The 23746-nt window shown below is 59.3% G+C and overlaps 1 protein-coding gene across 3 annotated transcripts in view; it reads right to left on the bottom strand.

Moving 5' to 3' along the window:
- Positions 1 to 1181: 1181 nt before the first annotated feature.
- Positions 1182 to 23746, bottom strand: part of SND1 (staphylococcal nuclease and tudor domain containing 1) — a 392192-nt gene continuing 369627 nt past the window's right edge. For 2 of the 3 annotated variants that reach the window (XM_021078633.2, XM_085005550.1), the window contains 8 exons: positions 15915 to 16103; positions 10430 to 10571; positions 7081 to 7204; positions 6159 to 6228; positions 5108 to 5221; positions 3600 to 3803; positions 1903 to 1947; positions 1182 to 1793 (listed from right to left, as the gene is read on the bottom strand). In XM_021078633.2, the coding sequence (XP_020934292.1) occupies positions 1728 to 1793; positions 1903 to 1947; positions 3600 to 3803; positions 5108 to 5221; positions 6159 to 6228; positions 7081 to 7204; positions 10430 to 10571; positions 15915 to 16103 (954 nt within the window). In that variant the 3' untranslated portion in view covers positions 1182 to 1727. Of the gene's footprint in view, positions 1794 to 1902; positions 1948 to 3599; positions 3804 to 5107; positions 5222 to 6158; positions 6229 to 7080; positions 7887 to 9199; positions 10572 to 15914; positions 16104 to 23746 lie in introns of all 3 variants that reach the window. The other variant, XR_014833971.1, reaches the window with a different exon arrangement.

Below are 23746 nucleotides of genomic sequence, written 5' to 3' on the forward strand. Positions count from 1 at the left end.
ACAGACCTCGGGAACTCAACAGATGCGGCAAAGACAGGAACACTGAGCTGGGGCCAAAAACAGGCAGGCAGCGCCCGGGCCTTCAGACCTGGCCCATATTCTGACCTTTGTCTAAAGCAGCCTTGGAGGGAAAAAGAAAGAAGTGGGAAGGCTTAGGCATCATTTCAATTAGAGAACCACGGAGGGTTTATCCTTGGGCGCAGATGTAACCAAGGCAACTGTTAAGACAGTGAGATGATTTCAGACCCTTTCACAAAAGAGTGGGCTGGCATCTTGCGCCTGTGCCAGTTGTGTTCAAGCAAAGACACACTGACCTACCTCTGGGTCCTCCCAGGAGGTAGAGAAATGGGTGAAACGGGCCTTCTCTTCTCCAAGAGCAGCCTCCACAATGGATTGAAATATAAAACAAGAGACCATGGTGAAAGTGGGCCTGCCTTCGGGGTGGGGGGGAACAGAAAGCCCCCACCGCATGCACACCCGCCCTCTTGCTGCACACACCACAGTGCTGCTCTCAGGGAACCCCTCAGGCTTCTGAGCTCCAGGGCCAGCTCCACCGAGGGGACTCAGGGATACCCTGTCACATGAAATAGAGCGAGAGCTAACAACCTGGAAAGACAAGCTCTCCTGGGCTGGTGGCTCCGACCCCTCTGGGAGCCCCGGCCTCTAGCTCCATTTGCCAATGAACACACAATGGAGGAAGCTGAGCAGGGACCAGGGGCTCTGGACCCTACCTGTGCCATGCCTGCCTATCTGGCATCGGCCTTTCCTTCTGCTAGAGCAGGGAGAGGGAAACCACTCCATTTCCCTCTGCAAGTCCCTCCGGCCCCCTGCTGGGACTCTGACAGGTCCTGTCCAAAGAAAGTCCCAGCAGCTGCCTGCCTGGCCGTTTCTACCAGGAAATTCCTGGGCACCGCTTGTGGAGCTGCTGAGGTTTGAAAGTGTGGATGAGTCAAGAGAGATCTGCAGCCTCCTGCATGATGGCCATGGTGACAGGTATGCCCACCGGGCCCCAGGAATTGCTTGGAAATCTAAAGCTCTGCCCTGCTCCCCAGGGCTATGCTTCCACAGGGTGTGGCTCAGGCACATGGGTTAGACCTTGGGGGTCATTTGAGCACCCAGGTCTCCTCCTGGCTGGGAATGCCGACATCCTGGGCTCTGGGTTCCATCATAACCAAAAGGGCTGCAGACAGCATGTACTATTTTATTGGGTCTCAAAAAGCTTTAAATACAGAAACAGGGAAGGCTGGCAAAGGGGCAGATGTGGACACGCTGGCATTTGAGAATGGACGTATCAGAGAAATCACATAATCAACAGCTGGACAGAGAGCTGGGGAGAAGGGCGGTCTGGGGTCGAAGTGGGGTGCCAACTGGCAGCTGGCCTTGGGTGCCAGGATATGCCCTCCATTATGACAAAGTCTTTCGTGTTTCTTCCTGATTTGAGGACAATTAAAAAACCAAACCAAACACACCGCAAACCCCCAAATAAAAACAAAATCAGCTGGGAGAGACCGCGGAAGACAATGCCCTGCCCCCACCCCCCCGAGAGCCCTGGGTGCCCCTGACCCCACCCCCAGCCCAGATGCCATTCCACAAGTCATTTCCATACACTGAAGCAAAGCTGGACCCAATCTATGCCCCTGATTTGAGGTCTGGAGCTGAAAACATCCTCCCGGCAGAGGAAGAGGTACTGGCGTGAGCAGTGCTGGAGGCCAGACCCGATCCCCTCTCTAGCGGCTGTAGCCAAACTCATCTGCGTCATCGGCCCGGAAGTCTCCGTAGCGCCACAGGTTCAGCTGTGAGAGGACAGAGAAGGGCTGGTCAGGGAGGTGGGCCCTGCTGGACCCCAGGGGCCCAAGCCCCTCTCTCTCCACACCCTCTGGGGCTCCTGAGGTGAAAACTCACCCTGGCGCTCTTGGCTGACTCCTGGGCATTCAGGTACTCTGTGATCTGGGGGGACAGGAGAGGGAGGTGGTCAAGGTGGGGTGTTTGCAACTGAGCAGCCAGAAGGGACCCAGGCCAGGTCATGCCACCTCCCTGCCCAGCAGGTCCCCAGCTCCCTCCAAGTAAAACCCGAGTGCGGAGCCCCAGTCTCCTCCTGTTCGGTGACTCTCTGCACTGGCTGGTCCATCTCCTGAAACCCGCTGCCCCCTCCTGTCCACCTGGGCACCGGTCCCGCCTCTTCAAGTCTTTGATCAGGTATCACCTTAACCAGGCCTCAGGCGATCCGGTTTAAGATCACAACCACCCCGTCCAACCCACTCCTGATTCCCTTCTACCTTCTCTTTCCCATTGCACTTATTGTCTAATATTTGATTTCACGGACTGTGATATTTTATGGTTTGTTTCCTCATGCTTGAGTGTAAGCTCAAGCTCCACAGGGCAGAAATGCTGTCTCTGGTTCACTGAGATTTGCGGGCCCCCGGTAAACACTTGCTGAAAGAGTAAGTGGAAGCACGCGCGTGTCAGGTGTTTTTAAACACCAGAGACATCAGGGTTAGCTTCACAGGGGGACACTGAGAACTCCTCTTTTACAGGGAAACCTAAGTGAGCTCCTGGGAGTGATTCGGGAAACCGGGGGAAGACCAGGGCGCAGCCTCTCCCGTCCGGATGAGATGCTGGAGCGCTTTGCACTGGGGTCTTGGCCAAATGAGTTATCAGCTTGGAAAACCACAGCCACGGATCCATAAACCACCAATTCATCACGTGACCACGTGGGGTGAGAGGAGAGCCAAGAGGGGGAGGGGAGGATGCCGGGTCTGGCGTTGCTGCTCCTGTCCCTCCACTTGGAAGAGCAGAAGCTCGTGGGCTCCCCCCGGGCTGTCCTTTGAGGCAGCTGAGTCGTGGGGAGAGGCTGGGGCAATGCAGGTGCACACCGTGCGGAGTGGGAGAGGCCTGGCCCTGGCGATCGACGGCTGAGTGGGGCAAGGTGGTTGGTTCCCCAAGGGTCAGCCCCCGACCTTGTGGGCCACCCAGGTGAGCATCCAGGCAGGCCATGCTCGCCTCACTTCATGAGCGGGAGCCTTAGGCTTCCCAAGGCTGATCTCAAGGGCCAGATGTGTCGTGAAGGATGGGGGGGTGAGACTCAGGCCCAGCTCCAGGCCCCGGGCCCTCCTGAGCAGGCTGGAGGGCTGTTCCGGCAGAGCCCTTCCGGCCCTGGTGCTGCCTCCCGGGCAGCTCTGGCTCAGAGGCAACGGAGCGCTGGGAGCTGGCCGTGGACTTGGGAGGCGTATGCCGGGGAGGGGGAAGTGAGAATCGGAGAGAGCATGACGGGCGGTGACCCTCTCCGTGTGCACTCTGGCAGAGCCTCCCGGCCTGTCACCAGAGGGTACGGGTGAAGGGACACCTTCCGCTCCAGTTTATAGCTGCGTTCTCAGCCAAACCAGCAGTCAATTAACTTGGGATGTAATTAGCTTTTTTTTTTTTTTTTAAACCCCAACAAACGCAAATCCATTATCTTTCCCTAGCAGGAGCAGCAGGATGGTGGGCTCCCGGCTCCCTGCTCCCTCCCTGGCTCTTGGTGCTGTCCCCGCCCAGTCCCTCTCCGAGATGGTGGTGACAGAGGGACACAGGACAGGCCGCCCCGCCAGCACAGCACGTACCACCTTCTGGAACTGCTTCTCCTTGCGCACCTCCACCATGACCAGCCCCTCCTTCACCAGGCCCAGCCCCACGTCCCCCTTGGAATCGGCAAACTGCAGGGTGACATGGGGGCAGCCGGCGCTCAGGTGCTCCACGTTGAGCAGGCACTGCGTGTTCTGGATGTCCCGCACCACGCTATCCACGGCGTCTGTTCGCGCGTCCTCCTGCAGCAGGGACGCACCCAGGTCAGACCGAGAGGCCAGCCACACCGACAGCCGCGAGGGCCCCAGGTCCTGTTCCCAGCCAGCACGTGCCCGCACCATCTCACCGCTCAGATCCTAACGAGGGAAGGGCCCACCCGGTCCCCCCCTCCCCCCACCCACCTGCCCTGTGTCTCTGAGGAAAAGTGGCTTTCCGCATCCCAAACGAACCACCCCCTTGCTGCATGGCCCCTCTCAGTCCTCACCTCTGCCTTCACTGTCACCTCAGGCACTTCACGTCCCCATCCCCACACACTGCCCCTTGCCCTATTTTGTCAACATCTTCTCCTACGGGTTCTCTTCTGCTCGTTAGCAACATTCGTGAAAGGGCAGAAAATACGCCACGGCACCAACTCCCACCCTGCCGTCTGCTCTCCGGCACCCTGCGCGTGGCAGCAGCTCTAACCATGCTGTTCAGGCTGCTCTCGCTCTGAGCACCAGGGACCTCCTTGGGGAGGAGGGGCTGGGGGTGTCCCCTCAGCCTGCCTGACCTGCAGCCTGCGCCTCCCCCTGCCCCTAGGTTGGGGCCCCGTCTCTCCCATTCCACCTTCTACATACTCACCCCCACACACACTCATGGTTTTAACTCTAAAATCCAGGATTCTAGCTCTAGCTTGCTTTCTAAACTGAATACCAAAGGCTGCCTGGAGGTCCCCCAGCCCCTAATTGCTCCTTCTCGTTCCCAATAGCACATGTCCACATGCATGAAACCCAGAGCCTTGCTGGATGCCGCCCTTCCAGCACCCCCACTGGCTCTGACAGCGCTGCGCCTCCAGTGTGGCCCCGCTTGGGCTGCTGGTCTCCAGGCTCCTGGGCTCTCAGCTGCCACCATCTCCCCAAGCACTCCTCCTACTCTCAGACGATGCCACCAGAAGCCACTTCCCCAAACCAGGTCTGACCATGTGATACCTCTGCCTAAAATGCCACAGCCCCTCCTGTCTACAAGACAAAGGATAAATTCCGTGCCCCGGCAGACAAGGGCCCGACTTAGCTGGTTTTCTCATCTCCTACCTCTGCCTTCAAAGCCCCCAACACCCGACCATAGTTGGCGGACTTGTCTTCGACCAACGTGCCCGGGCTGACCAGGCCTCCCATTTCTCAGGAACCAGCTCAGATGCTCTGATGCCAGCTTCCCTCAACCTCCCCGGCCACGCCCATCTCTCGAGGCCGCTGCTAACAGACCACCGTCGTCAGTTCCTCCCCGTGCCCTCAGCCACGGCTGTGTCATGGGACGGTCCCCGCTGGCAGGAGGGGACATGGAGACTTACGTCCTGGGGAACCTGGATGAAGGCGAAGGCGTACTCTGTGGCTTGAGCTGGCAGCACGCGGGTGCTGAAGGCAGGTGGCAGAGTGCCCAGGCGGGTGGATGGCAGGATCTCCCTCTGCAGAGGACACGCCAAGCCAAAGGCATCACACACTCGATGCCCCCTTGCTCTCAGGGGACAACGCCCGTGGCTGGGCCCCTGGGAATCCTCACTCAGCACGCACTGAAGCCCTGCTTTGCCCAGGACTCCTTTCAATGTAGCCACATGCACAGGGTGAGAGGCCCTGGGAAGCCGGGCCTCACACCCTCTCGCCCGGGCGTGGCGCTGGCACACTGCTTGAAATAACCAGCCTGGCAAGTGGTCTTCTGTTGCTGTCTCCATTGTTTCCCAGGGCCCTCCCTCTGTGACATGCGATCCTGGACCACCTTCCCACACAGGCCAGGGGGCCCCGGCTGGGAGAGCTCTCCAAGGAGAGGGTCCCGGCAGCCCCCCGAGCATGGCAGGACCTCTCCCTTTGCGTCTGCCCAGGTGGCAAGCTGGGAGCACGGTCTGGCTCCGGGCTTTCTATCAGTGGACCCTCCACCCTGGTCCTTGAGGAAAGCAGACAACCACTGCCACACAGCAGCGGCGTGGTTCTCAACAACCTCCTCTCCTGTTTGCTGCCGCGAACTGTCAAGATTCCAGACCCTACCCAAGGGCAATTCTCCCAGGGGTACCAGGCCCTTCCTAGAGAGCCTGGCTTTGGCAATGTGCTGGGGATCAGCACGCAAGTGCCCATGTGGACTGGGCGCCACGGGGTGCAGAGCGCCTTCGCGGGCCCACGCTTCAGGGAGGACGGAGGAGCCGGGCTGTGACTGGGGACTGCTCCATGCTCTCGGGCCTCTGACTAGACATCCGGTTTTGCCCAGTCACCCAGGCGTCAGTGGCCTCTTAGAGGCCCGTGTGCTCACTGCTCAGTCCAGGAGGGGGTCCAAAGCTTGGAGGGACCTTGGAGAGGTGAGACGGGCTTGCCCTGGGGGCCTACTGTGTTGAAGGGCCCCCCTCCCGCACTCACGTTGCCGTAGTCGATGTAGAAGACGTGCACTTTGGCAGGAGACTCGACTTTCTCTACGCGGGCCCGGTACCTGCAACAGCGTCAGGGCGAAGCTCAAGGGACAGCACTGAGGGGTCTGGGCTGCCTGGAGGCTCAGCGGTGTCAGGGCAGTGGGGACAGCACTTCCCTGCCCGGGGCTCAGAGTGACACCCAGGGGTTGGTCACAGAGGGCAGTTCTTGGTCTTCACCAGGGCCCCGTTCGGGGTGCCACGGGCCACCCTCTAATGGAATCAGAGCATGGCTGGGAGCGGGGGGAGGGAGAGGGCAGCATGTGGAGCAGATTAACGTGTCCTCGGGGCATAAAGCAACAGGACTAATGACTAGATTGATGGCTGCTGTTTAAGCCCAGCGCACTAAACAGCAGCTGTAATTAGCCGGCAGATCTGTCTGGGAGGCCGCAGCAGGGAACACATCCAAGTCACTTCGTCACCCTGGAAAGGCCACGGGCCCTACCCTTGGTGGATCAGACAAAAGTGACCTTCCTGCGGCCTGGGAGTGCTGCCGCTCCTGTCTCAGTGGCTGGTTGGGGCTCACGGAGAACCACGCCCTGACATCACTTTTCCTGCGTGGGGTGGAAAGCTCCAGCTGGCCAGGGCTCCCCACGAAGTAGCCCAGGAGAGAGAAGAAACAACACTTCTGTAGGCCAGAGGCTGGTTGGACTGCAGAAAAATCACGGGTTAAAGCGCAGGCCCCAGACGGCTGTGGGCAACGAAGAGGGCCACTCTGGAGAGCTGGCCAAGGTCAAGATCCACCACCCATGGAAACAGGCCGCAAGGGCAAACGCCTGCAGTCTGGCTGGCGGCTCTGCAGGCTTGTGCACTGGGGAGAGACCCGCTATCCCTCCGGCTTAAGACTCTGCCTTGCTCAGGTCCAAGTGGCTTACCATTCTCCGTCCACGAATTTGGCAATGCAGAATTCTCCGCGGCGCGGGGCGTAGGAGCCCTCGACGGGAGGGTGGCTGGCGATGTCATTGCGCATGTTCTCCATTAGCTTCTCCAGCTGGGTGCCTGGGGGAGGAAGAGGGAGTGAGACCCGCTGCCGTGTATCCTTGGAGTCTCATCTCAAGAAGGGCCCGGGAGTGGGCAGGATGTGGAATGCTGTAGGGCTGGCTTGTCCCCATCCCATGGGGAGTCCTCCTTGGTCCCTGGTCAAGGAGGTTTCACAATATCTTGCTGACACTGCAGGCCTCAGAAGCACATCTGGTCCTCCAATCTCAGTTCTACTGGCCGGGGACGCCCTATGGAATGTTCCCGGCCTCTGGTTAAGGAGATGGAGAAAGTGAGTGGACAAGGAGCAAGGCCAAGGCCAACCAGCCTCTTCCATTCCTACCAGGGCTGGCCCTGGCCTGGGGCGCAGAGGGGGTGACTGCTAGCAGCCACTCTCTGCAACGTCTCCCGGGGGCAGAAGTGGAGCTGAAGGGTGGGCCCCATACGACCCCAGACAGGAAAAGGGCTTCAGAGGCTGCTCTGTGAAAGACGGGGAGCAAGGCCGGGTCTCAGTCTGTTCAGTCTTGGCCACTCACCCGACGTGCCTGTGAGACACGTGCTGAACCGAACCCCCAAGTGCTGCCTGGCTGGGGTCCCGCCTCCTATGCCAACGCGTTGCCCTCTTCAACTGGGGGAGGGAGATCCCTCCCCTGCCTTGTCTCTCCCGAACCGCTGCCCCTGGGTCACCAGCCCTGCTGCTGGTCTGTCTCCCGCCCCAGGACTCTTCAGGTACCTTCCCTAGCTCCTTCCTGCCACAACCCTTGCCCCTGCTCTGCTAAGCATCAGTCCCCAGTGGCTCCTCTTCTATGGCCCTCTGGCCCTGATTCAAGCTCCGCCCCAGCCCTTTGCAACCCCCTCCCTCTCCGGGGGGTGGGCTGCGGGTGTGTGGTCTAAGTGGGGGCTCTCTCCCTGACCCCAGGGCCCCAGGCCACTCTGTTTCAGGGGTCTAACACATGCTGGCCATTGGCACACTTGCCGCAGCGGGCTTTATCTGCTCCTTGTCTAAGTTTATGTTTCTGCAACTACCCTGCGAGCTCCTTCAGGGCACAGACTGCACAGCTCACTCGGGGTCTGCTAACTTGCACGAGACCCAGCAAAGCCCCGGCCGCGCAGGCCGCTCGCTAACTGCACTGTGTGGAAGAGGGACCCTGGAGGAGCACAAGGACGTGTGCCCACACTCTAGGACCCCTGCGCCCATGGTCATGGTTTTAGGGACTTTTCAGAAGCAGTGCCCACCCCCTGCCCGGCAGTAAACCCTCTGACGTTCTCCTGAGCCTGCGTGCCTTGCCCAGACAGTAACATTTCAGGGACTAAGGAGCCACCTCTACACAGACAAGATCCTCTTCTACTTGGTCTATTTTTATTATTATTATTATTTCGCTCCAAGGCAACAGCTCTTCTGTGAGCAGGCAAAGCCTCCGGGAGGTCCTTACGCGGAGCCTGGTTGGTCATTTACAGCCAACGGCAACGTGTTCATCATTTCAGCCGGTCCTTCCCGAAGGCAGGTTCTAATTAGGAGACGGGCGACAGGGCGCGAGGCGGTCCCTGCCTCCCGGAGGGGCGAAGGGTTTCAGGAGAGGGAGGCCGTGCACACTGAGGTTTGTCTCCACGGAGGTGACGGAGGGCGGGGTTTGCTCCGGAGTCCCCCATGACTCTTTTCCAGGCACCGGGCCACGTAGCCCCCAACTCCCTGCTCCAGTCTTCCTACCATATATGGGTTCCTTGCTAAGTTCTCCTTCTCTCCTCATTTTCTGCCCTGGCTTCCAAGAGCTGCCAGAAGACAGCCAGGCAGGGGATGGGGCTGGCACCAGACGGGGCTGAGATGGCAGAGACGTTGTGAGCCATGGCCTTGAACCCTCAAGTTCCGTCCCCTGGAGACTCCAGGGTCTGTTCTTACTTAACACAGGCCCTATAGTAGGACCCACGGGCCGGGTGCAGCCTGACCAGGAGCTGGCCTACCCTGGGAAGGGTCTTCTTGGAGCTCCCTTCCCCCAAGCTCCTGAGGGCCATTCTCACTGCCTCCTGCGATTATGAACAGCTCTCTGTCCCACCTGGCCACCACCTAGACTCCTCCTCCTCGCGCCACCCAGAGCTGGAGGCCCCCTCTTGGCTTCATTCCCAAGCAATGGTCGGGCCTCCTCTCACTGGGGTTGCAGCTGACTGAGCACAAGAGAACCTAACCCTGCAGGCTCATCAGCTCCACCCAGCCCCTCCCAGGCCTTCCTCCCCTCTAAGTATGGCCAGCCCAGGGCCCCAAACAGTTGGTTTTTCCTGGTGAAATGATAACGCCACGAGAGCAGCTGCCTGGGAAATATCATTAGAGGGGAAGTAGCTGAGACGAGGCTGCTGATGATCTGAAGTGGGCCTGGGGGGAGGGCTGCAGCCTGCCACCCACGGGGCTGCCCTGAGTGCCACTGACAGCTTCAGGTGCCTCTTGCTTTGTGAGGGGACCTGGCTCCTTGGGCTGAGAGGTGACTCTGAGAGTTTTTTCCTCTGACCTCAACTACAACGTTTCCCAGCACAGGGTGCAATGAGGAGGGAGGTCAGGACGAGAGGAAAGGGAGTGAAGGGGGGAAGCTGGGCTGGAGGGGTCACAGCACAGCTGCTGTGCGAGCCGTCTCTGCTGCCCTCTCTCCCCCGGAAGCCCGAGTCTCTGGTGAAGGGAACCCTGGCCACGGCGCATAGCGCTTGGGGGCTGGAGGAAGGAGGAGGATGGAGAGAGAGGGTCCTTCAGAGAGGTTTCCTGGAGATGACTTCCCCCAGAGCGCCGCCTGTTTCCATGGCAACCGGCTACCACTCAGGGCCATGGTAACCTCTAGAGAAGGAGAAACCCCAGCAGAGACGAGCCTGGGCTCCCCCTCCTCCCCTCCCAAGGAAGCTGGCAGGGAGAGGGGCACTGAGTGGCGGGGGCTTACACTTCCTGACCACGTGGAGATGGTGAGGGCTACAAGCCCTCACGCCCAGGCCCGCCAGGGGTGTCTGGGAGCAAAACAATTACCTAAGAGCCTCAGAGCACCACCCGGACAAACTGGGTACCTCACCAGTTCTCCGAGGACTTGCTCAGCCTCGCCCACTGCAGGGCTCACAAGCAGCTGGTAAAGTGACCTGCAGGGCCAGAGTGCAGATCCGGGCCCGGGAGGTGGGCGGTAGCCACACGCTACCGGGGCAGCCCCTGGAAGCCCGCGGCTGCGTCCCTTCCTCCCACTGAACAGAGGGGCCCCGAGGCGGCAGGGCCTGTGTGCTCACCTGTCTCCACGTCCTGCACGTAGAAGTGCAGGTCGTCGGTGATCTCGGTCACAAACACTGGCTTGTAGCTGGCCGAGCGCTCCTTCTCCTCCAGCATGGGCGCCACCTCCTCCACGGGCTGCTCCTCGTAGTGGGCCCAGACCTGCGTGTGTGGTCAGCGGAGGGGAGGAGGGGATTTGGAGGTGAAGTCAGAAAGGGCGCCAGGAAAGGGGCTCTGGGGGTCAGACCACTGCTCCAGGGGGGGTGAGCGTGGAGATGACGTCACCACAGGGCGCTCACACTGGGCTGAGCCCCTGAAACTCTCCGACCTGGGGCGGGGTGTGGGGGGCACTTCTGATCCAGCCATTCGCAAACTCTGGCCGGCATCGGAAGCAGCTGGGAGCTGACTGACAAGGGAGTGGGCCCCACGCCAGCCTGTCCGACTTAGGTGCGCTCCGAGGGGCCCAGAGAAAGTGAGGCAAAACCAAAGGCTCCCTGGCACACCAGCCTGTGAGAACCAGTCGGGTACCCATCTCCCTCCCTCACATCACCCTGCGGGGGCGGCTCTGAACTCTCCAGGCTCTCCCACCAACACGGGGCCACTGGTGTCCCAATGCTCTCCAAGTGACCGCCCTGGGCCGTGGAGGGGAAGGCAGCACCTGTGCCAGGATGCCTCTTCTCAGCAACCCCTCTGTCCTTTTCTCCTCGAGCAGGTTGCTCTGACCCCAGCTCGGAAGTCGGGCCACCCCCCCCACTTCCTGCCCTCGCCCTGCACTGTCAGGGCTGCAGCGGCTCAGAAGCTGATTCGGGGTGACAGTGCGTCAAGTCCAATCCCGCGGCCAGGAGATTATCCCGGTGGTGAAGCCTGTCAGCGCAGGGAGGGAGGTGGCTTTCCGGCTGAGCGGCGGAAAGGGGGTAGGGGAGCCCGGGGGACGGGACCACTCACAGGGTCCCACAGATGCACACACAGGAACAGGGGTGATGGAAGTATTAGCTAAAAACGTATATGCTTACTAGGTGGCGTATTCAACGTCACCTAAGAACCAGCTCTAATCCCCACAATGACCCTCTGAAAAGGTAAAAACATTAGCCCTGTTTTTACAAGTGAAGAAACAGGTACACGGGCTTCCTAGACGTCAGAGAACCAGGATCTGAACACAGGCAGCCTGGCCCTAGAGCTCTTCAGGGGGAGTGTTGGCACTGACTGGGCCTCTGGACACAAAAGGCAACATGGAGCAGTGGGAAATATGGACTCTGATCCTTCCATTTTGCCCTTTAATCTGCTGTGTGACTTTGGTCAAGTCATGTGCCTTCTCTGAGTCTCCTTTTCTTCCCTTGCAAGAAGTGGCAGTTTGACCACAAGGCCCACTGCAAGAGGACATGCAGATTCCAGGGTGGCATCAGGAAGCAGCTCAAGGGCAGGAAGGCTGGAAATTAACTACTTTGGGCCACACTGCAGACGCCTGGCTCCTGCCTTTAATGTGGCTCGAGGGTGTGTCCTTCCACCAGAAGGGAGGTGAGGGCCCTGAGAACTGGAATAAGCCTCAGGCACTGTCTGAGCCAGGGAGGCTCCGGGGGAGTGTCGGCGAAGGACAGACATTACCCAGGCCCAGCTCCTGCCACACACAGCACTACCCGCTGCCTTCTGCCCCTGTGGGGTTGAGCTTGTGGGTCCCTGGCCTGCGGCTGGGCGCTAACCCCAACAGCTCCCAACCCCTCTCACTTCCCACATCACCAGCACCTAGACAGCTCTGCTGCCAAGAACCCCAGGCTTGGCCAAAGGGCAAAGGGGGGGGAGGCAGGTGGAAGAACTTCAGCCGGATCAGAGGCCTGGCCTGTGCCTCAAGGCCCCGCCTGCCTCACAGAGAAGGGGGCCTCTAACTTTCTGACTTCCCCAGCAAAGGGCCTCTCTAATCCCAGACCACAGCACACTGGGGGAGCCACAGCTGTGCCCAACACCAAAGCCTACAGCCTGGAGAGGCTAAGTCTTTCCCCCTGAGTCCCCTTAGCTGGAAGTTCCCCCGGGAGGGGACCACTCAGTCAGTCCCTCTTACCAGGCTCCCAGCTCCACTGGGGTCCTTGCAGCCTGAGGATGGATCTGACTCTGAGACCCGGCCTAGTGCGAGGAGAGAGAGCTGAACCCTGCCCCGTCTCCATCAGTCTGTCCCCTGCCTCCCTTCCCCACTGGTACCACCCTCCAGCTGGTCTGCCATCCCTGCCCCTGCCTCCTCCAGACCAGGTTAGTGGCCCTCCCGCTCACACCCGGCTGCTCCCTCCCTTCCAAGCAGGAAGCAGGCTGGAGAGACAGGGCCCTCGTCCTAACCCCTCCCGCATCCCCCAGCTGTGGGGGAAGGAGGCGCCTCTGCAGCGCTGATGGACTGGGAACAGACTGACAGGGCGAGAGAGAAACTGCTAAGGGCTCCTCAGGTAAAGGCGCCTCAGGCGACAGCATGAGGATTCCTGCCGGGAGAGAGGAGGTGGAGCTGCTTGGCTGGCAGGCTCAGGTGGGCAGCAGCTGGAGGTCCTGGACGCTGCAAAGCCTTGGCGTTGCCCCTTGGGCCCCTACTTCCAGTGGAGGCAGCAGGGGGCCAGTCCTGCACAAGGTCCCCCAGCTCACGCGGCGGTAGGAGGGGAGCAGAGGGGTGTTCCCTGCTGCCTGCTGAGGTGAGAAGACGCCAGGGGCACGAGGTTGTCAAAGGGCAGAGGGAGGGATGGAGGAGCTCGGCTTCCCTGTGGCATAAAGGCCCGGCCCCTCCAGTAGTGGAGACTTGCAGGCAGCTTCTTGGAGGGAAGTTGGTCTGCTGGCTGGGCTGGGCTGCCTGAGCTCCCACCTCTAGAACAAGGGTGTCTTCTGCCCACACTGACCTCTGTTGGCCCTCTGCAGAATGGGGAAGGGAGGGGAACGCCACAGTGGCCAGACATCCTCTGTGACCCCTCCGCGGTCCTGGCTACAGGCCCAGGGGGACGGTGGGCAAGGGAAGTCCCCCACCCCCACCCCCCGCTCAAATCCCTTCTGCGTTCCTGGGCCCGGTCGGGAGCGGAGGCTGTCTCTCCTCCTGCCCTCACCCTGCCCGTGGCCCTCCCTCTTCCTCTTCCTCCCTGGGGAGCCCTGGGTCCTCCTCCTGGCAGGCATGGGCACTGTGGGCCGAGGCTGCCCTGGCTGCAGCCCTTCCTTTCTAAAGCCTGTTTCATATCGCTGCTCAGGAGGCTCTGGAGGTGGGGCTGGCATGGCGCCAGGCCGGTAGAGGCCTTCATGCCCGCAGTGGGGAAGCCAAGTTCAATAAAAGCCAATCAATGGCCAATCCAGCCCTGTCCAGGGCCCTGCTGGGGCACGAGTGGGGGACGAGGGGGCTGGGGGAAGAGTCCAGACAGCTGCCATCTGCGGCTCCCTCTTTGGTCCTGAGGATGCTGAAGGACGGGGCGGGGTAACCCGGCACCAGCCTCCTACGGAGGAAGGCGAGGGCCTGACTAGCCTCTTCTCAAGGAGAGGAGTCGGCGAGGCACAGGGAGGAATGAGGCCTGGCAGAAGGCAGCCGAGCTCTCAGGCCTGGGAATTCAGCATTGCCGGGTGTCCCCAGATGGACCTGCTCACAAATGCACACACGTAATCACACCTACCTAAGACGTCTGCACGCTCCTGCGCTCAAAGAATCTGTGTAATCTTCCTCAGTCAGCTCTCAAGTACTACTGTGGTCCTTAAACCCCGATGTGTAAGGCTGGGGTCCTGGGGACACGTCCGACGTGTGGTTCACTGTCCCCCCGCTGACCACCAAACCCCTTCCTCTGAAGCCAGCCGACTCCGAGGGCTGCCAAGCTCTGGCCACGCCGCTCCCGGGAACCAGCCCCGCCAGGAGAAGGCAACCACGCTAGATTCCCCCGGGTCCTCGAAGCAGAGGAGACGCGAGGGAGAGGGGCCCAGGAGGCAGGCGGGGGCCCCCCCGCGCTGAACCATGCACTGCATTTTAATTGGGCTGGAATAAAACCCCGCAGCCCCGGTAAGTAATTAATCACTGCTAATTACTCCTCGGCAGCATCACATGGCACCAGTGAAATGATGACTTGGGCTCTTTCAGACAAATCCACTGCGTAGGAAACAGTGAAGCCCAGTTCGGCACCTCAGCTGGGGACCACCTTCCCCCAGATTCCCTTCTCTGTCCTCTCCTTGTCCCTCTGGGGTCTCTGCTCTCAGAGGGCAGAAGGGCACTCAGAGACAGCTCCTCAGCTCAGGTGCAGAGTAGCCAGGGAGCAGGGCGGAGGCGGGGGGGCAAGGATGCCTCAGAATCGGGGCCTTAGGGAGCAGGGCTTGCTCTTCTGACCCCCAGCTGCTAACTCTGCACCTCTGCACGTGAGGCACTGCCGCCCCGTGACCTCCACTTCCCTGCAGTGAGCAGAGGACACAGGGTGGCAGTCCAAGAGGAGGCTCCTCTGCTGTAGGAGCCGAGGCTGCCAGCATCCCCACCTCTCTGGAAGACAGGGTTGACTAGGAGCGGAACTGGGACAAAGAAGGTCGGCACGCTCCTCGGAGGCCCCCAGAGGCCGGCTCACTTCTCACCTGTTCCAGCTTTTGGGGCCACCTCTCCCTGGAGAACCTTCCGCCTCTAGCAGGGTTGGCCATCTGCCCTAGTCCCCAGGGGGTGGGAATAAGAGATACACGGAGATCCAGGAAGGCGGCCTGGGGGAAGTGCCGTGTCCTCTTAGAGGAAAGATGGGGAGAAGCAGAGTGAGGAGGTGGCCGAGGTGGGCTGAGGAGGGGGAGGAACCTTCCAAGCCCCAAAGCCCCCTTGGCTCCTTTTGACAGGTGTCTGGGCCTTGGCTCTGAGAGGTGAGTCGTAAGCCAGATGGCTGCCCCATGGGGAAGGAAACGTTTATTCCTGAAACAAATTTATGGCTCAGCACGGCTGTCCCATGAAATCCTCCTCAAGCTCAGAGAAGCCCTGACAAATTGGTGGCCGGCTGATTTATCCCCATTATCGGGGCTGGGCTGTAAGTCAGTGGCGACAGGCTGAGTTGAGGGGGAGGGGAGGGGTGCTGAGCCCAGCTCCCATCACCAAACCGCTGCCTGCCGGGTTCCTTAATCGTCCATTTGTTTCCAAAAGCTGCTTCCCGACCCACCCCCCTTGTCTCCTCAATGCAGTGTCTGCGGAGACTGATGGGCTGTAAATCTGCTGTCCTAACAGCTTTATGCATCTCCTGGGGCAGCTTCCAAAACGGGCTTCCCTGCAGGGCACTAGAGGGAAATTCAGACTGGGAGGCGGGCCCCTCGGAGAGCACTGCAGGGTCAGGGCAGGAAGGCAGGCCTCGGGTCTCCTGCTGTCCAGGGGCACCCCCAGTCGTTTCTCTCATTACTCCAAGGTCACCTTCCAGGGCCCGCTGGGGTCACTCAGTTGGGGGACGACAGACCCGCTTTGGCCCGGCGGACGGAGGCCGAGGTGCTGGCGTGAGGGGGTAGAAGGGAGGGCGAGGAGAGCTCCCGCGGCTCCCCACCAGGCCCAAATCCACAGCCTACCTTCTCCTTCTTCTGCTTGGCGGCCTCCTCGGCAGACAGCAGGGATTTGTAGTAGGAGCTGCGCTCGGCGGTGAAGTGGACCTTGGAGAGCGCGTGCTCCACCAGCAAGACGGACAGGTTGGCGCCGTCGATGTGCAGCCAGCCGATGAAGTTGCCGGCCTTGTCCATGCTCTCCACCTCCACCTCCACCTGCGGGGAGAGAGAGAGAGGGGCGTCGGCCTGCAGCGGGGGCCCGGGTGTGCAGGGCAGGAGAGCGGCGCCGAGGCCCAGAGCTCACAGTCACTCCGAGGGCCCGGAGCGGCTGGAAGGGTGAGGCAGAGAGCGGGTGTTTGGCTGGAGCCTCTCAGAACCCTTCACTTCCGGGCTGGGAGTGGGGTCTACATTTTTTCAGTCTCTCGCACATTCCAGAATTACCTTTGGTATTTATGTCACTGACAGAGCAACTTCAAAACTCCCCTCTCTTCTCAGAAATCTCCTCCCCTTCCTCTTGGTAGAAAGCCACTAGGGTAAATTGGATCCTCCTGAGGTTAAGTGAGGTGTGTGTGTGTATGTATGTGTGTGTGTGTGTGTGTGCGTGTGCGCACGTGCAGTTAAAGGTCAAGGGTGAGGGAGGCACAGACACAGCTCTGGAAACATCCCACCCTGCTTCAGCACCCACTGAGCCCAGCTCTGCCAGGAAAACAGGCAGGCCCTAGGGAGCAAGGCAATCCCCAAAGAGAGGGGAACTTGTGCTCTTTCTAGAAGAGCTGGATGAAGTCATGCTTTTCTTTCCCTTTTTTCCTGTTTATGGCCGCACCTGTGAAACATGTAAGCTTCCAGGCTAGGGGTCAAATTGGAGCTATAGCCACTGGCCTATGTCACAGCCACAGCAATGCCAGATCTGAGCCGTGTCTGTGACCTACACCACAGCTCATGGCAACACCAGATCCTTAACCCACTGAGCAAGGCCAGGGATTGAACCCACATCTTCATGGATACTAGTCAGGTCCTTAACCCACTAAGCCACAATGGGAACTCCTGAAGTAATGCTTACTGAAGGTGATGAAAGCGGCCCTAGAGTTCCTGTCACGGCGCAGTGGAAATGGATCTGACTAGTATCCATGAGGATGCAGGTTCAATCCCTGGCCTCGCTCAGTGGGTTAAGGATCTGGCATTACCATGAGCTGTGGTGTAGGTCGCAGATGCGGTTCAGATCTGGCATTGCTGTGGCTGTGGCTGTGGTTGCGGTGTAGGCCAGTGGCTACAGCTCCGAATCAACCCCTAGCCTGGGACCCTCCATATGTTGTGGATGCGGCCCTACAAAAAAAGTCGAAAAAAAAAAAAAAATAAAAGAAAGTGGCAGGAGGAAAGCCAGGTGAGGAGAGGAGGAAAGGGGACAGGTGGGCAAAAAGATGCGGGCAGGAAGTACACTAGCGCACGGGGCCAGTTAGGGGGTGACTTCAGCAGGTTACCCCTCAAACGGAGTAACTGGAAAGGTGTACTCACTGCCATCAGCCCAGGCCCCGAGGGATCCCTGCAGAGCCCACGGGCTCTTGGGCCTCCGCCCCTGAGGAGCTCCCCAAGACCCAGGACCCCAGAGCCGGCACGGACTCTGCTCCCACCTCACCACGGCAATGGCCCCGGATAAATTCCTTCTTTGATTCTCTCCCAACCTTTTTCTTCCCCTGCTAAAGGGGCCTGTAAAAGCCTCTGCTGCCAAACGTAAAAACTTGTATTAATTTAAAGGGTTTCAAGCTCGATTAAGCAATAAAATGAATGTCTAAATACCTGGGAATTCTCTGAAGCCTGTGCTGGAGCCAGGGGTGGCAGCCAAGGGCAGAGGTAGGTTTGGGGGCCATGGGGGTGGGGAGAGCAGCCCACCCACCTGGTGGAGTCCCGACTCAGCCAGGAGAGATGTGGGGACGAGACTCCCTACAAGCAGACAGAAGTGGCTTGGGTGGGCAGAGGGATGGCAGTGGGGCGGCGGCGGGGGTGGGGTGAGGTGGGGGGGTGGACAAGAAGCAGGACCAGCAAGGTGGAACCCCGGCTTCTTTCTATATTCCTGAACATCTTCTTCCTACCTGAGGCCCTGCTACCCCTTCGGGTGGAAATGCAAGTTCAGTAATGCCTGGAGTGCGGGTGTGGTACCGAAGGGGATATGAAGAATTTATGAGAGCTAGAAAAAAAGATATTACAGCAGGCCCATCCAACTTGATTATGTTGGCGGGGAAAGGAAGGCATGGAGAAGGGGAGTGGAGCTAAGAAGGGGCAGAGCCGAGGGCAGAATCCCTCTCTGCCTCCTGGTCCTGGGGCAGACAGACCTCTTCTTTCTCGGCAGCCCTCCCCACTCCAGCCCTCCGCACCTCTAGCCACACCTCTGACCCCCTTTCTCGCTTTGCCCTGGGTTAAGACCAGTTCCCTGCACCAGCTAGGACCCTGGGATCTGGCATGTCCCTGGCAGAGCTGGCCTCTGCTGGGCTGGGTCTACCCAACACCAGCACCACACCGCTGAGGGCTGGGGGGCGGGGAGAACCAGCATCAAGCACGGGTTGATGGCAAAATACCTTTTGCTTTTCTCTAAAGCTGGCAATTTATTGGCTGGGGGACCTGCATTTGTGGGAGAGGACAGGCGGACAAAATGGTGCTTGCTTAATAAAACACAGGCGACCCAAGAGCTCACCAACCAGGCAGGGACCACAGTTCATGGAGGTGAGTGACGGGCTGAGGATCCAGTCCTTTGCCACCTTGCAAATGCCCAGGGCCTGGAGGGCTAAGGATGGGGGGAGAGGCTGCCGGGCTAGCAGTGGCCAGACAAGAACAGGGACGGGCACAATGACACACAGGAAGACCACCATCAAACATGCTAAGGCCCAGCTGCAGCAGGTCCCAAAGGAATCCTGGGAAGCAGGAGGAAGAACAGAGGGGCTGCCTGCCTTGTGTCTGGGGCCTCATGAGACAACGGGCACTGTGCGGGTGGTGCCGAGGGCTCCCACCATCAAACCACCGGGCTCCTTTGCAAGTGAGGGCTTAGGAGATGCCTCCTCACGCCCCGCTGGAAGCAAATGAAAAAGGTACAGTTCCCGGGCCCACCCTGAGCCCAGGCTCATACTGGCTCCCCCGTTCCCAGACCTCTTGTCTTCCACCGTTTTCGCCGCCAAGTGTCCTTTTCCTAAAACTGAGAACGGCCGCTCTGCTCGATCGAGCACAAGGCCTCCCTCCAGCCCCGAGGGCTTGCGTGGGGCGGCGTGGCTGTGACAAGGAGCCTTATGGCCTCTCTTGGCCCAGATGGCTGGGATGGAGGCAAGAACCCCAGGGACGGGTTGCAGGTGCCTGTCAGGCGTCCACGCTCAGACGCCACTCGACACAATGAACACCAGACGCACACGGCACCCTCTGCGGCCACGAAGCAGACGCCGGGCTCTAAAGGCTCCCACCAGAGGGAGAGCCCAGCGACCAGCAGCCACACGTGGGGCTCTCTTGGCAGGAGAGCCCTGGCTTCACACTTACCCAGTCTCTCCCTGCCTGCAATCGATTTGCTAACTTGGGCTTGACAAGGCCCTGGGCCCCGCCAGCCGCAGAGGAAGAGAGCTCTGGCCTTGGGCACAGCGGCCGCAGCCCAATCCATCTCGGGTTGTAGAGGGAGATAAAGCTGTCGCCCAGGGGTCTCTGCTTCCTCCTTTATTGCAGCTGCCGCCACCACAGTAATTTCTCAATCTAACAAAGGCGCTCAGGGGAAGGTGGGCTGGGCTTAGCGGAGGACTGGAGGGCTGGGCCGGGGTCCCTGCTGCTCCCCAGTCTCTCGGCTTCCGGCCTCTCTGGCCAAGTCCTATGCCGCGTCTATCCTCCCAGGCATGCCCCAGCCTGGATGGGCACATGGGTTCAGTCTGAGGATCAGAGGCCTTGACCCTTATAGCTCTGGGAAGTTGCGGGGGAATCAGCAGAGGGTTCAGCAGGGCGCGCCCAGGCTGGTAAATGTGTTCACCCTTCATCACGTTTCCGTGTTACAGACTGCCAGGCGTGTGTGGCTTGATGGTAACACTATGTGGGTCCATATGTGTCAAAGCTCCACTTCTCTAGTCAACTTTTAAGACTCAAATTTCTTACATTTTCTAATTAAAAAAACATATATATATATACATGCACATACTCGTAGATATAGATACAGGTATTTGTGATACTTATGCTCTATAAGGTCACCAGGAACAATGAATGAGCGAATCCTGAACCGCTTGCCTCCAGAGGAAGCACAGGCTTAGGTTCCTATAAGATTCTAGTCACATTTTCATGAACTTATCAATACATAACCTTCTTCTATGAGTGTTTCTGCGGAAAGGCGCCTTGTTTAATACATATTGATGACTCATTAACATTGAACTCACAGCCAGCAACAGCACCGTAACTCCTGCCTGAATAAAGCTTATTTAACACATGGATTTCCTCCTTAAGGCACCTCGCAGCCCGTGTTCAGGAACCCTAGACAGCAGTTCAGCACTACGCTTGGAGGCCACTTTCAACTGCAACAAAAAAAGTGCAAAACAACTGGAAACTGTGGCGCTAAGCAGACCGCGAGGGGGACACGTGTGTGCAGGACAAGAGCACTACCAAGGCGGCCGGGCACCCCATTAGGCCTCAGCTGGGCACGTGCTCACCAGGAGACTCACGGTTTTTGCTGCACATCCACAGACAATCAAAAAACTACCAGGAGCGCCAACCTTAAGGCTACAAATAAATTTTAGCAACTAAGTGAATTTGCAACCATGGCCTCGTGCGGCGTGAGGCTGGACCACACACACTCACACAGACAGCATTTCCGACGAGTTGCCTCAAAATGACGACAGGAGCTGGGGGTGGGCCACCTCGTTTCTGTCAAATACACGAGAAAGCTCTCCTGCTTTCTTTTCAGAAGCTACTGCACACAGGAACCAGACGCCACTCGTGGAGTGTGCTGCAAAGCGCATGGTGCTGGACAACCTGGTTGTCGGTGTCTCTGGCACCTTGGCATTCCAGCAAGAGATCAGGACTCACGGTCTCCCTAGGGAGGCCTCGTATACTGACCAGCATATGACATCAGGGAGGATGGCCTTGGGTGACCACCCTGGGCTGCCAGAGCACTTCATGAGGGTGTGGGCATTTGGTGAGCATACACGTGGGCTGACTCGGCCTTGAGGGGGCCATGGAGTATGTGGACATGTGGACACAAGCAGTGTCAGCAAGGGACAGATGGTGGCTCTTCTCATTCCCTGTCCTGGATGCTCATGAGCTAAATGCTGTGACGTGGGCACACACCGTGCTGGGAGAGGAGACTGCCTCCTGAGACTGTGGGAAGCAGGTGGGTGGTGCCACATGGAGGAGCTGGCTTGGTGATAACCCTGGTTAAGACAGAACAGAGGCCGAGATGCCTCAAGGTCAGACCTGGTCCTCAGGTCTTGAAGGACACCCAGGTGCTGCCTCCTGTGCACTCCTGCTGGTCTGGGCACCTGCCAGCAGCTCTTCTCCTCTCCTCTTGAAGCTGGCAGAGTGGGCGGGGTTTTGGGGTCCTGAATGAGGACCCGGGAGCTGAGCTCTTCCACCTTCAACACCGTCTTCCAATGAAGGCCTCCCGAGCCCCTGGCCTGCAGTGACCTGAACACCTGACCCCAAACATCATGGGCTCACCCTCATTTGACACTTAGAGCCCAGGGTTCGGCCAGAGGTTGAGGGCACACACTCGCTTCAGACAAATCCACCCACCCCCTGCATGAACTCTGGTCAGACAAGTGCCTTCTCTGATCCTCTGTGTACTGTATGTAAAATTGGAATTGCCATAGTACCTGCCTCCGAGGATCTGTTTTGACAACCAAATGAGCTCATATGAGCATGGCACACACTTATAAGAGTGCCTGACATACAAATGCTTCCTCGTCATCAGGTAGTGACTTCCTGGTAGGGACAGTTATTTCCTTTCCAAATGTCTTTATTCTCCAGCTAGACTGTGAGCTCCAGGGTGAATGAAGCTTGTTCTCTGAATCTGCCCGGTAATACAAGCAGCATGAATCTTGTGGTCAGACGGACTTGGGTTCAAATCCTAACTCTAGCCGTGACTTCCTGGTGGCCTAAGACTGCTTCCTCTTCCTTCAACTAAAGGGCCAGGTGACAGCAGCTGGGCTAGTTACAACCAGTGGTAGCCCAGTGTGGCTGAGCTCAGGTCCCTTAGTACCCATCCCCCGCCCAGAGGAGCTCTGGGTTTCTTACACCCCGAGCGGGAGATGAGGGGCCTGCAGGCTGATGGGAAGAGCTAGTGAGTGAGTGTGACCAAACCCAAGTGAACAAACAGATGCCTTTCTGCTCAGTGGACGGGGCTCTTTCTCCACCCAGGTCATCAGGAGGTGTGGTCCAGTCAGCCACGGCCAGAGGGAGGGCAGGAGACGTGCTGGACCCGGGCTGCCCGCGGGCCCTGCTGCCTCACAGTGGGACACGTCCTCCTGCTCCCAAGCATATTAATGTGCCACTAATGAAATTGTTCTGGCTTATTTACCAAATTAATACAAACTGCACAGGCTGTTAATTTGCACGTCTCCTAATTACTGAGGAAGAGCTCCCGTCCCAGGCAGCACACACACACCTCAGTGGCCACCCGGCTGGGCTGTGGCCTCACCCCTCCCTGAGGCGGGTGCAGGAGGACAGGCAGAGGGGAGGAGGGAAGGGGGAGACAGGGAGCACTCCCCACCCTCCCCGCTGGGAGCGACTGAGGGAGGGAAGGTGGCCGTGGGTGTTTCCCACAGCCTTCTTCTCGGCCCCTCCCCTGCAACCGGTCCCCTCCAGCTTCTTAACACAGGAGCTTCTTCAATCAAACAGGTGGTGGGGGCTGAGTCATTCTCCCAGTCCAGACAGTGGCCGGGCAGCAGGGAGCAAGAGCTGGGAAAGGTGTGTGTGGGGGGGCCAGGGTCTTACTAGATGATGGCTGGTCCCGGCCCTCCCTGGCCAATCAGCCTTTGGATTCTGAAACCTTTCCTAAAAAGTACAGGGGTGTTTGGGGGAGAAGGTCTCAGAGCTCAGCTGAGAGACCACAGAGGAGTCTCCTATCGCCTTGGGGGCTCAATTAACTGTCCTACCTCTCCTGCTCCAGGAGCTAAGTTGGATGTCTAGTGGCTCCACGGGTGGGGCAAAGCTGGAAAGACCAGGGTCCTCCTGTGGCCTCCTTTGACTCATGGTAGGATGGGGGGCAAGTGCGCTGGAGGCTGCCTGTGCTGAAAGGCCAGCCTCAATCAGGCAGCCAGGGGCACCCAGGGCAAAGGAACTGTCAAGCACTGGACCGGAAGGACACACAGCGTGGCTGCGGGAGGAGGGACAGCAGAGGGGATTTTTGGCAGTCGGGGCGGGAGGAGACCCCCCCCCTACCCCGTAACGCACCTCCCCCTCTTTAAGTGTCAGGAGGAAGGAAAAGAGGTCTAATCTCCCCCAGAGCGCCTCCTGTGAGGTGCCTGAGGCAGCCCAGGAAATTACTGAGCCTCGGCCCCCTGAGGCCGGGAGGCAGTGGGACGCCTGGAAAACAGCTGTGGGGGATGCTCCCTCCCCCAGGGAGGTGGCTGCCTCAGGCAGGACAGGTGATGCCAGGGAGGCAGCTCAGGACACCCCTGCCCTGGGGCGTCTGGAAAGGAAGACTTCCTGCACTAGGGGGAGGGAGGTGCCGGCTGCATGTTCCTCCAGAAGGCAGAGCAGGGGCTGCTCAGGGCTAGCTCTGGGGAGGTGGCAGCAGGGGCTCCAGTGACAAGCAGAAGGCTCCATCCTTTCCACAGGCTTTCTGCTCAGAGCCCTGCTTTAAATGACCCCTAGGCCATTTGGCCACAAGCCTGGACCTGGGAACAAGATAGGAA

This window comes from Sus scrofa, chromosome 18, assembly GCF_054392235.1.
Source record: "Sus scrofa isolate SSC_HxYL_T2T_F1_AM1 chromosome 18, Sscrofa_HxYL_maternal_Yorkshire_Landrace_v2.0, whole genome shotgun sequence".
Classification (NCBI taxonomy): Eukaryota; Metazoa; Chordata; class Mammalia; order Artiodactyla; family Suidae; genus Sus; species Sus scrofa.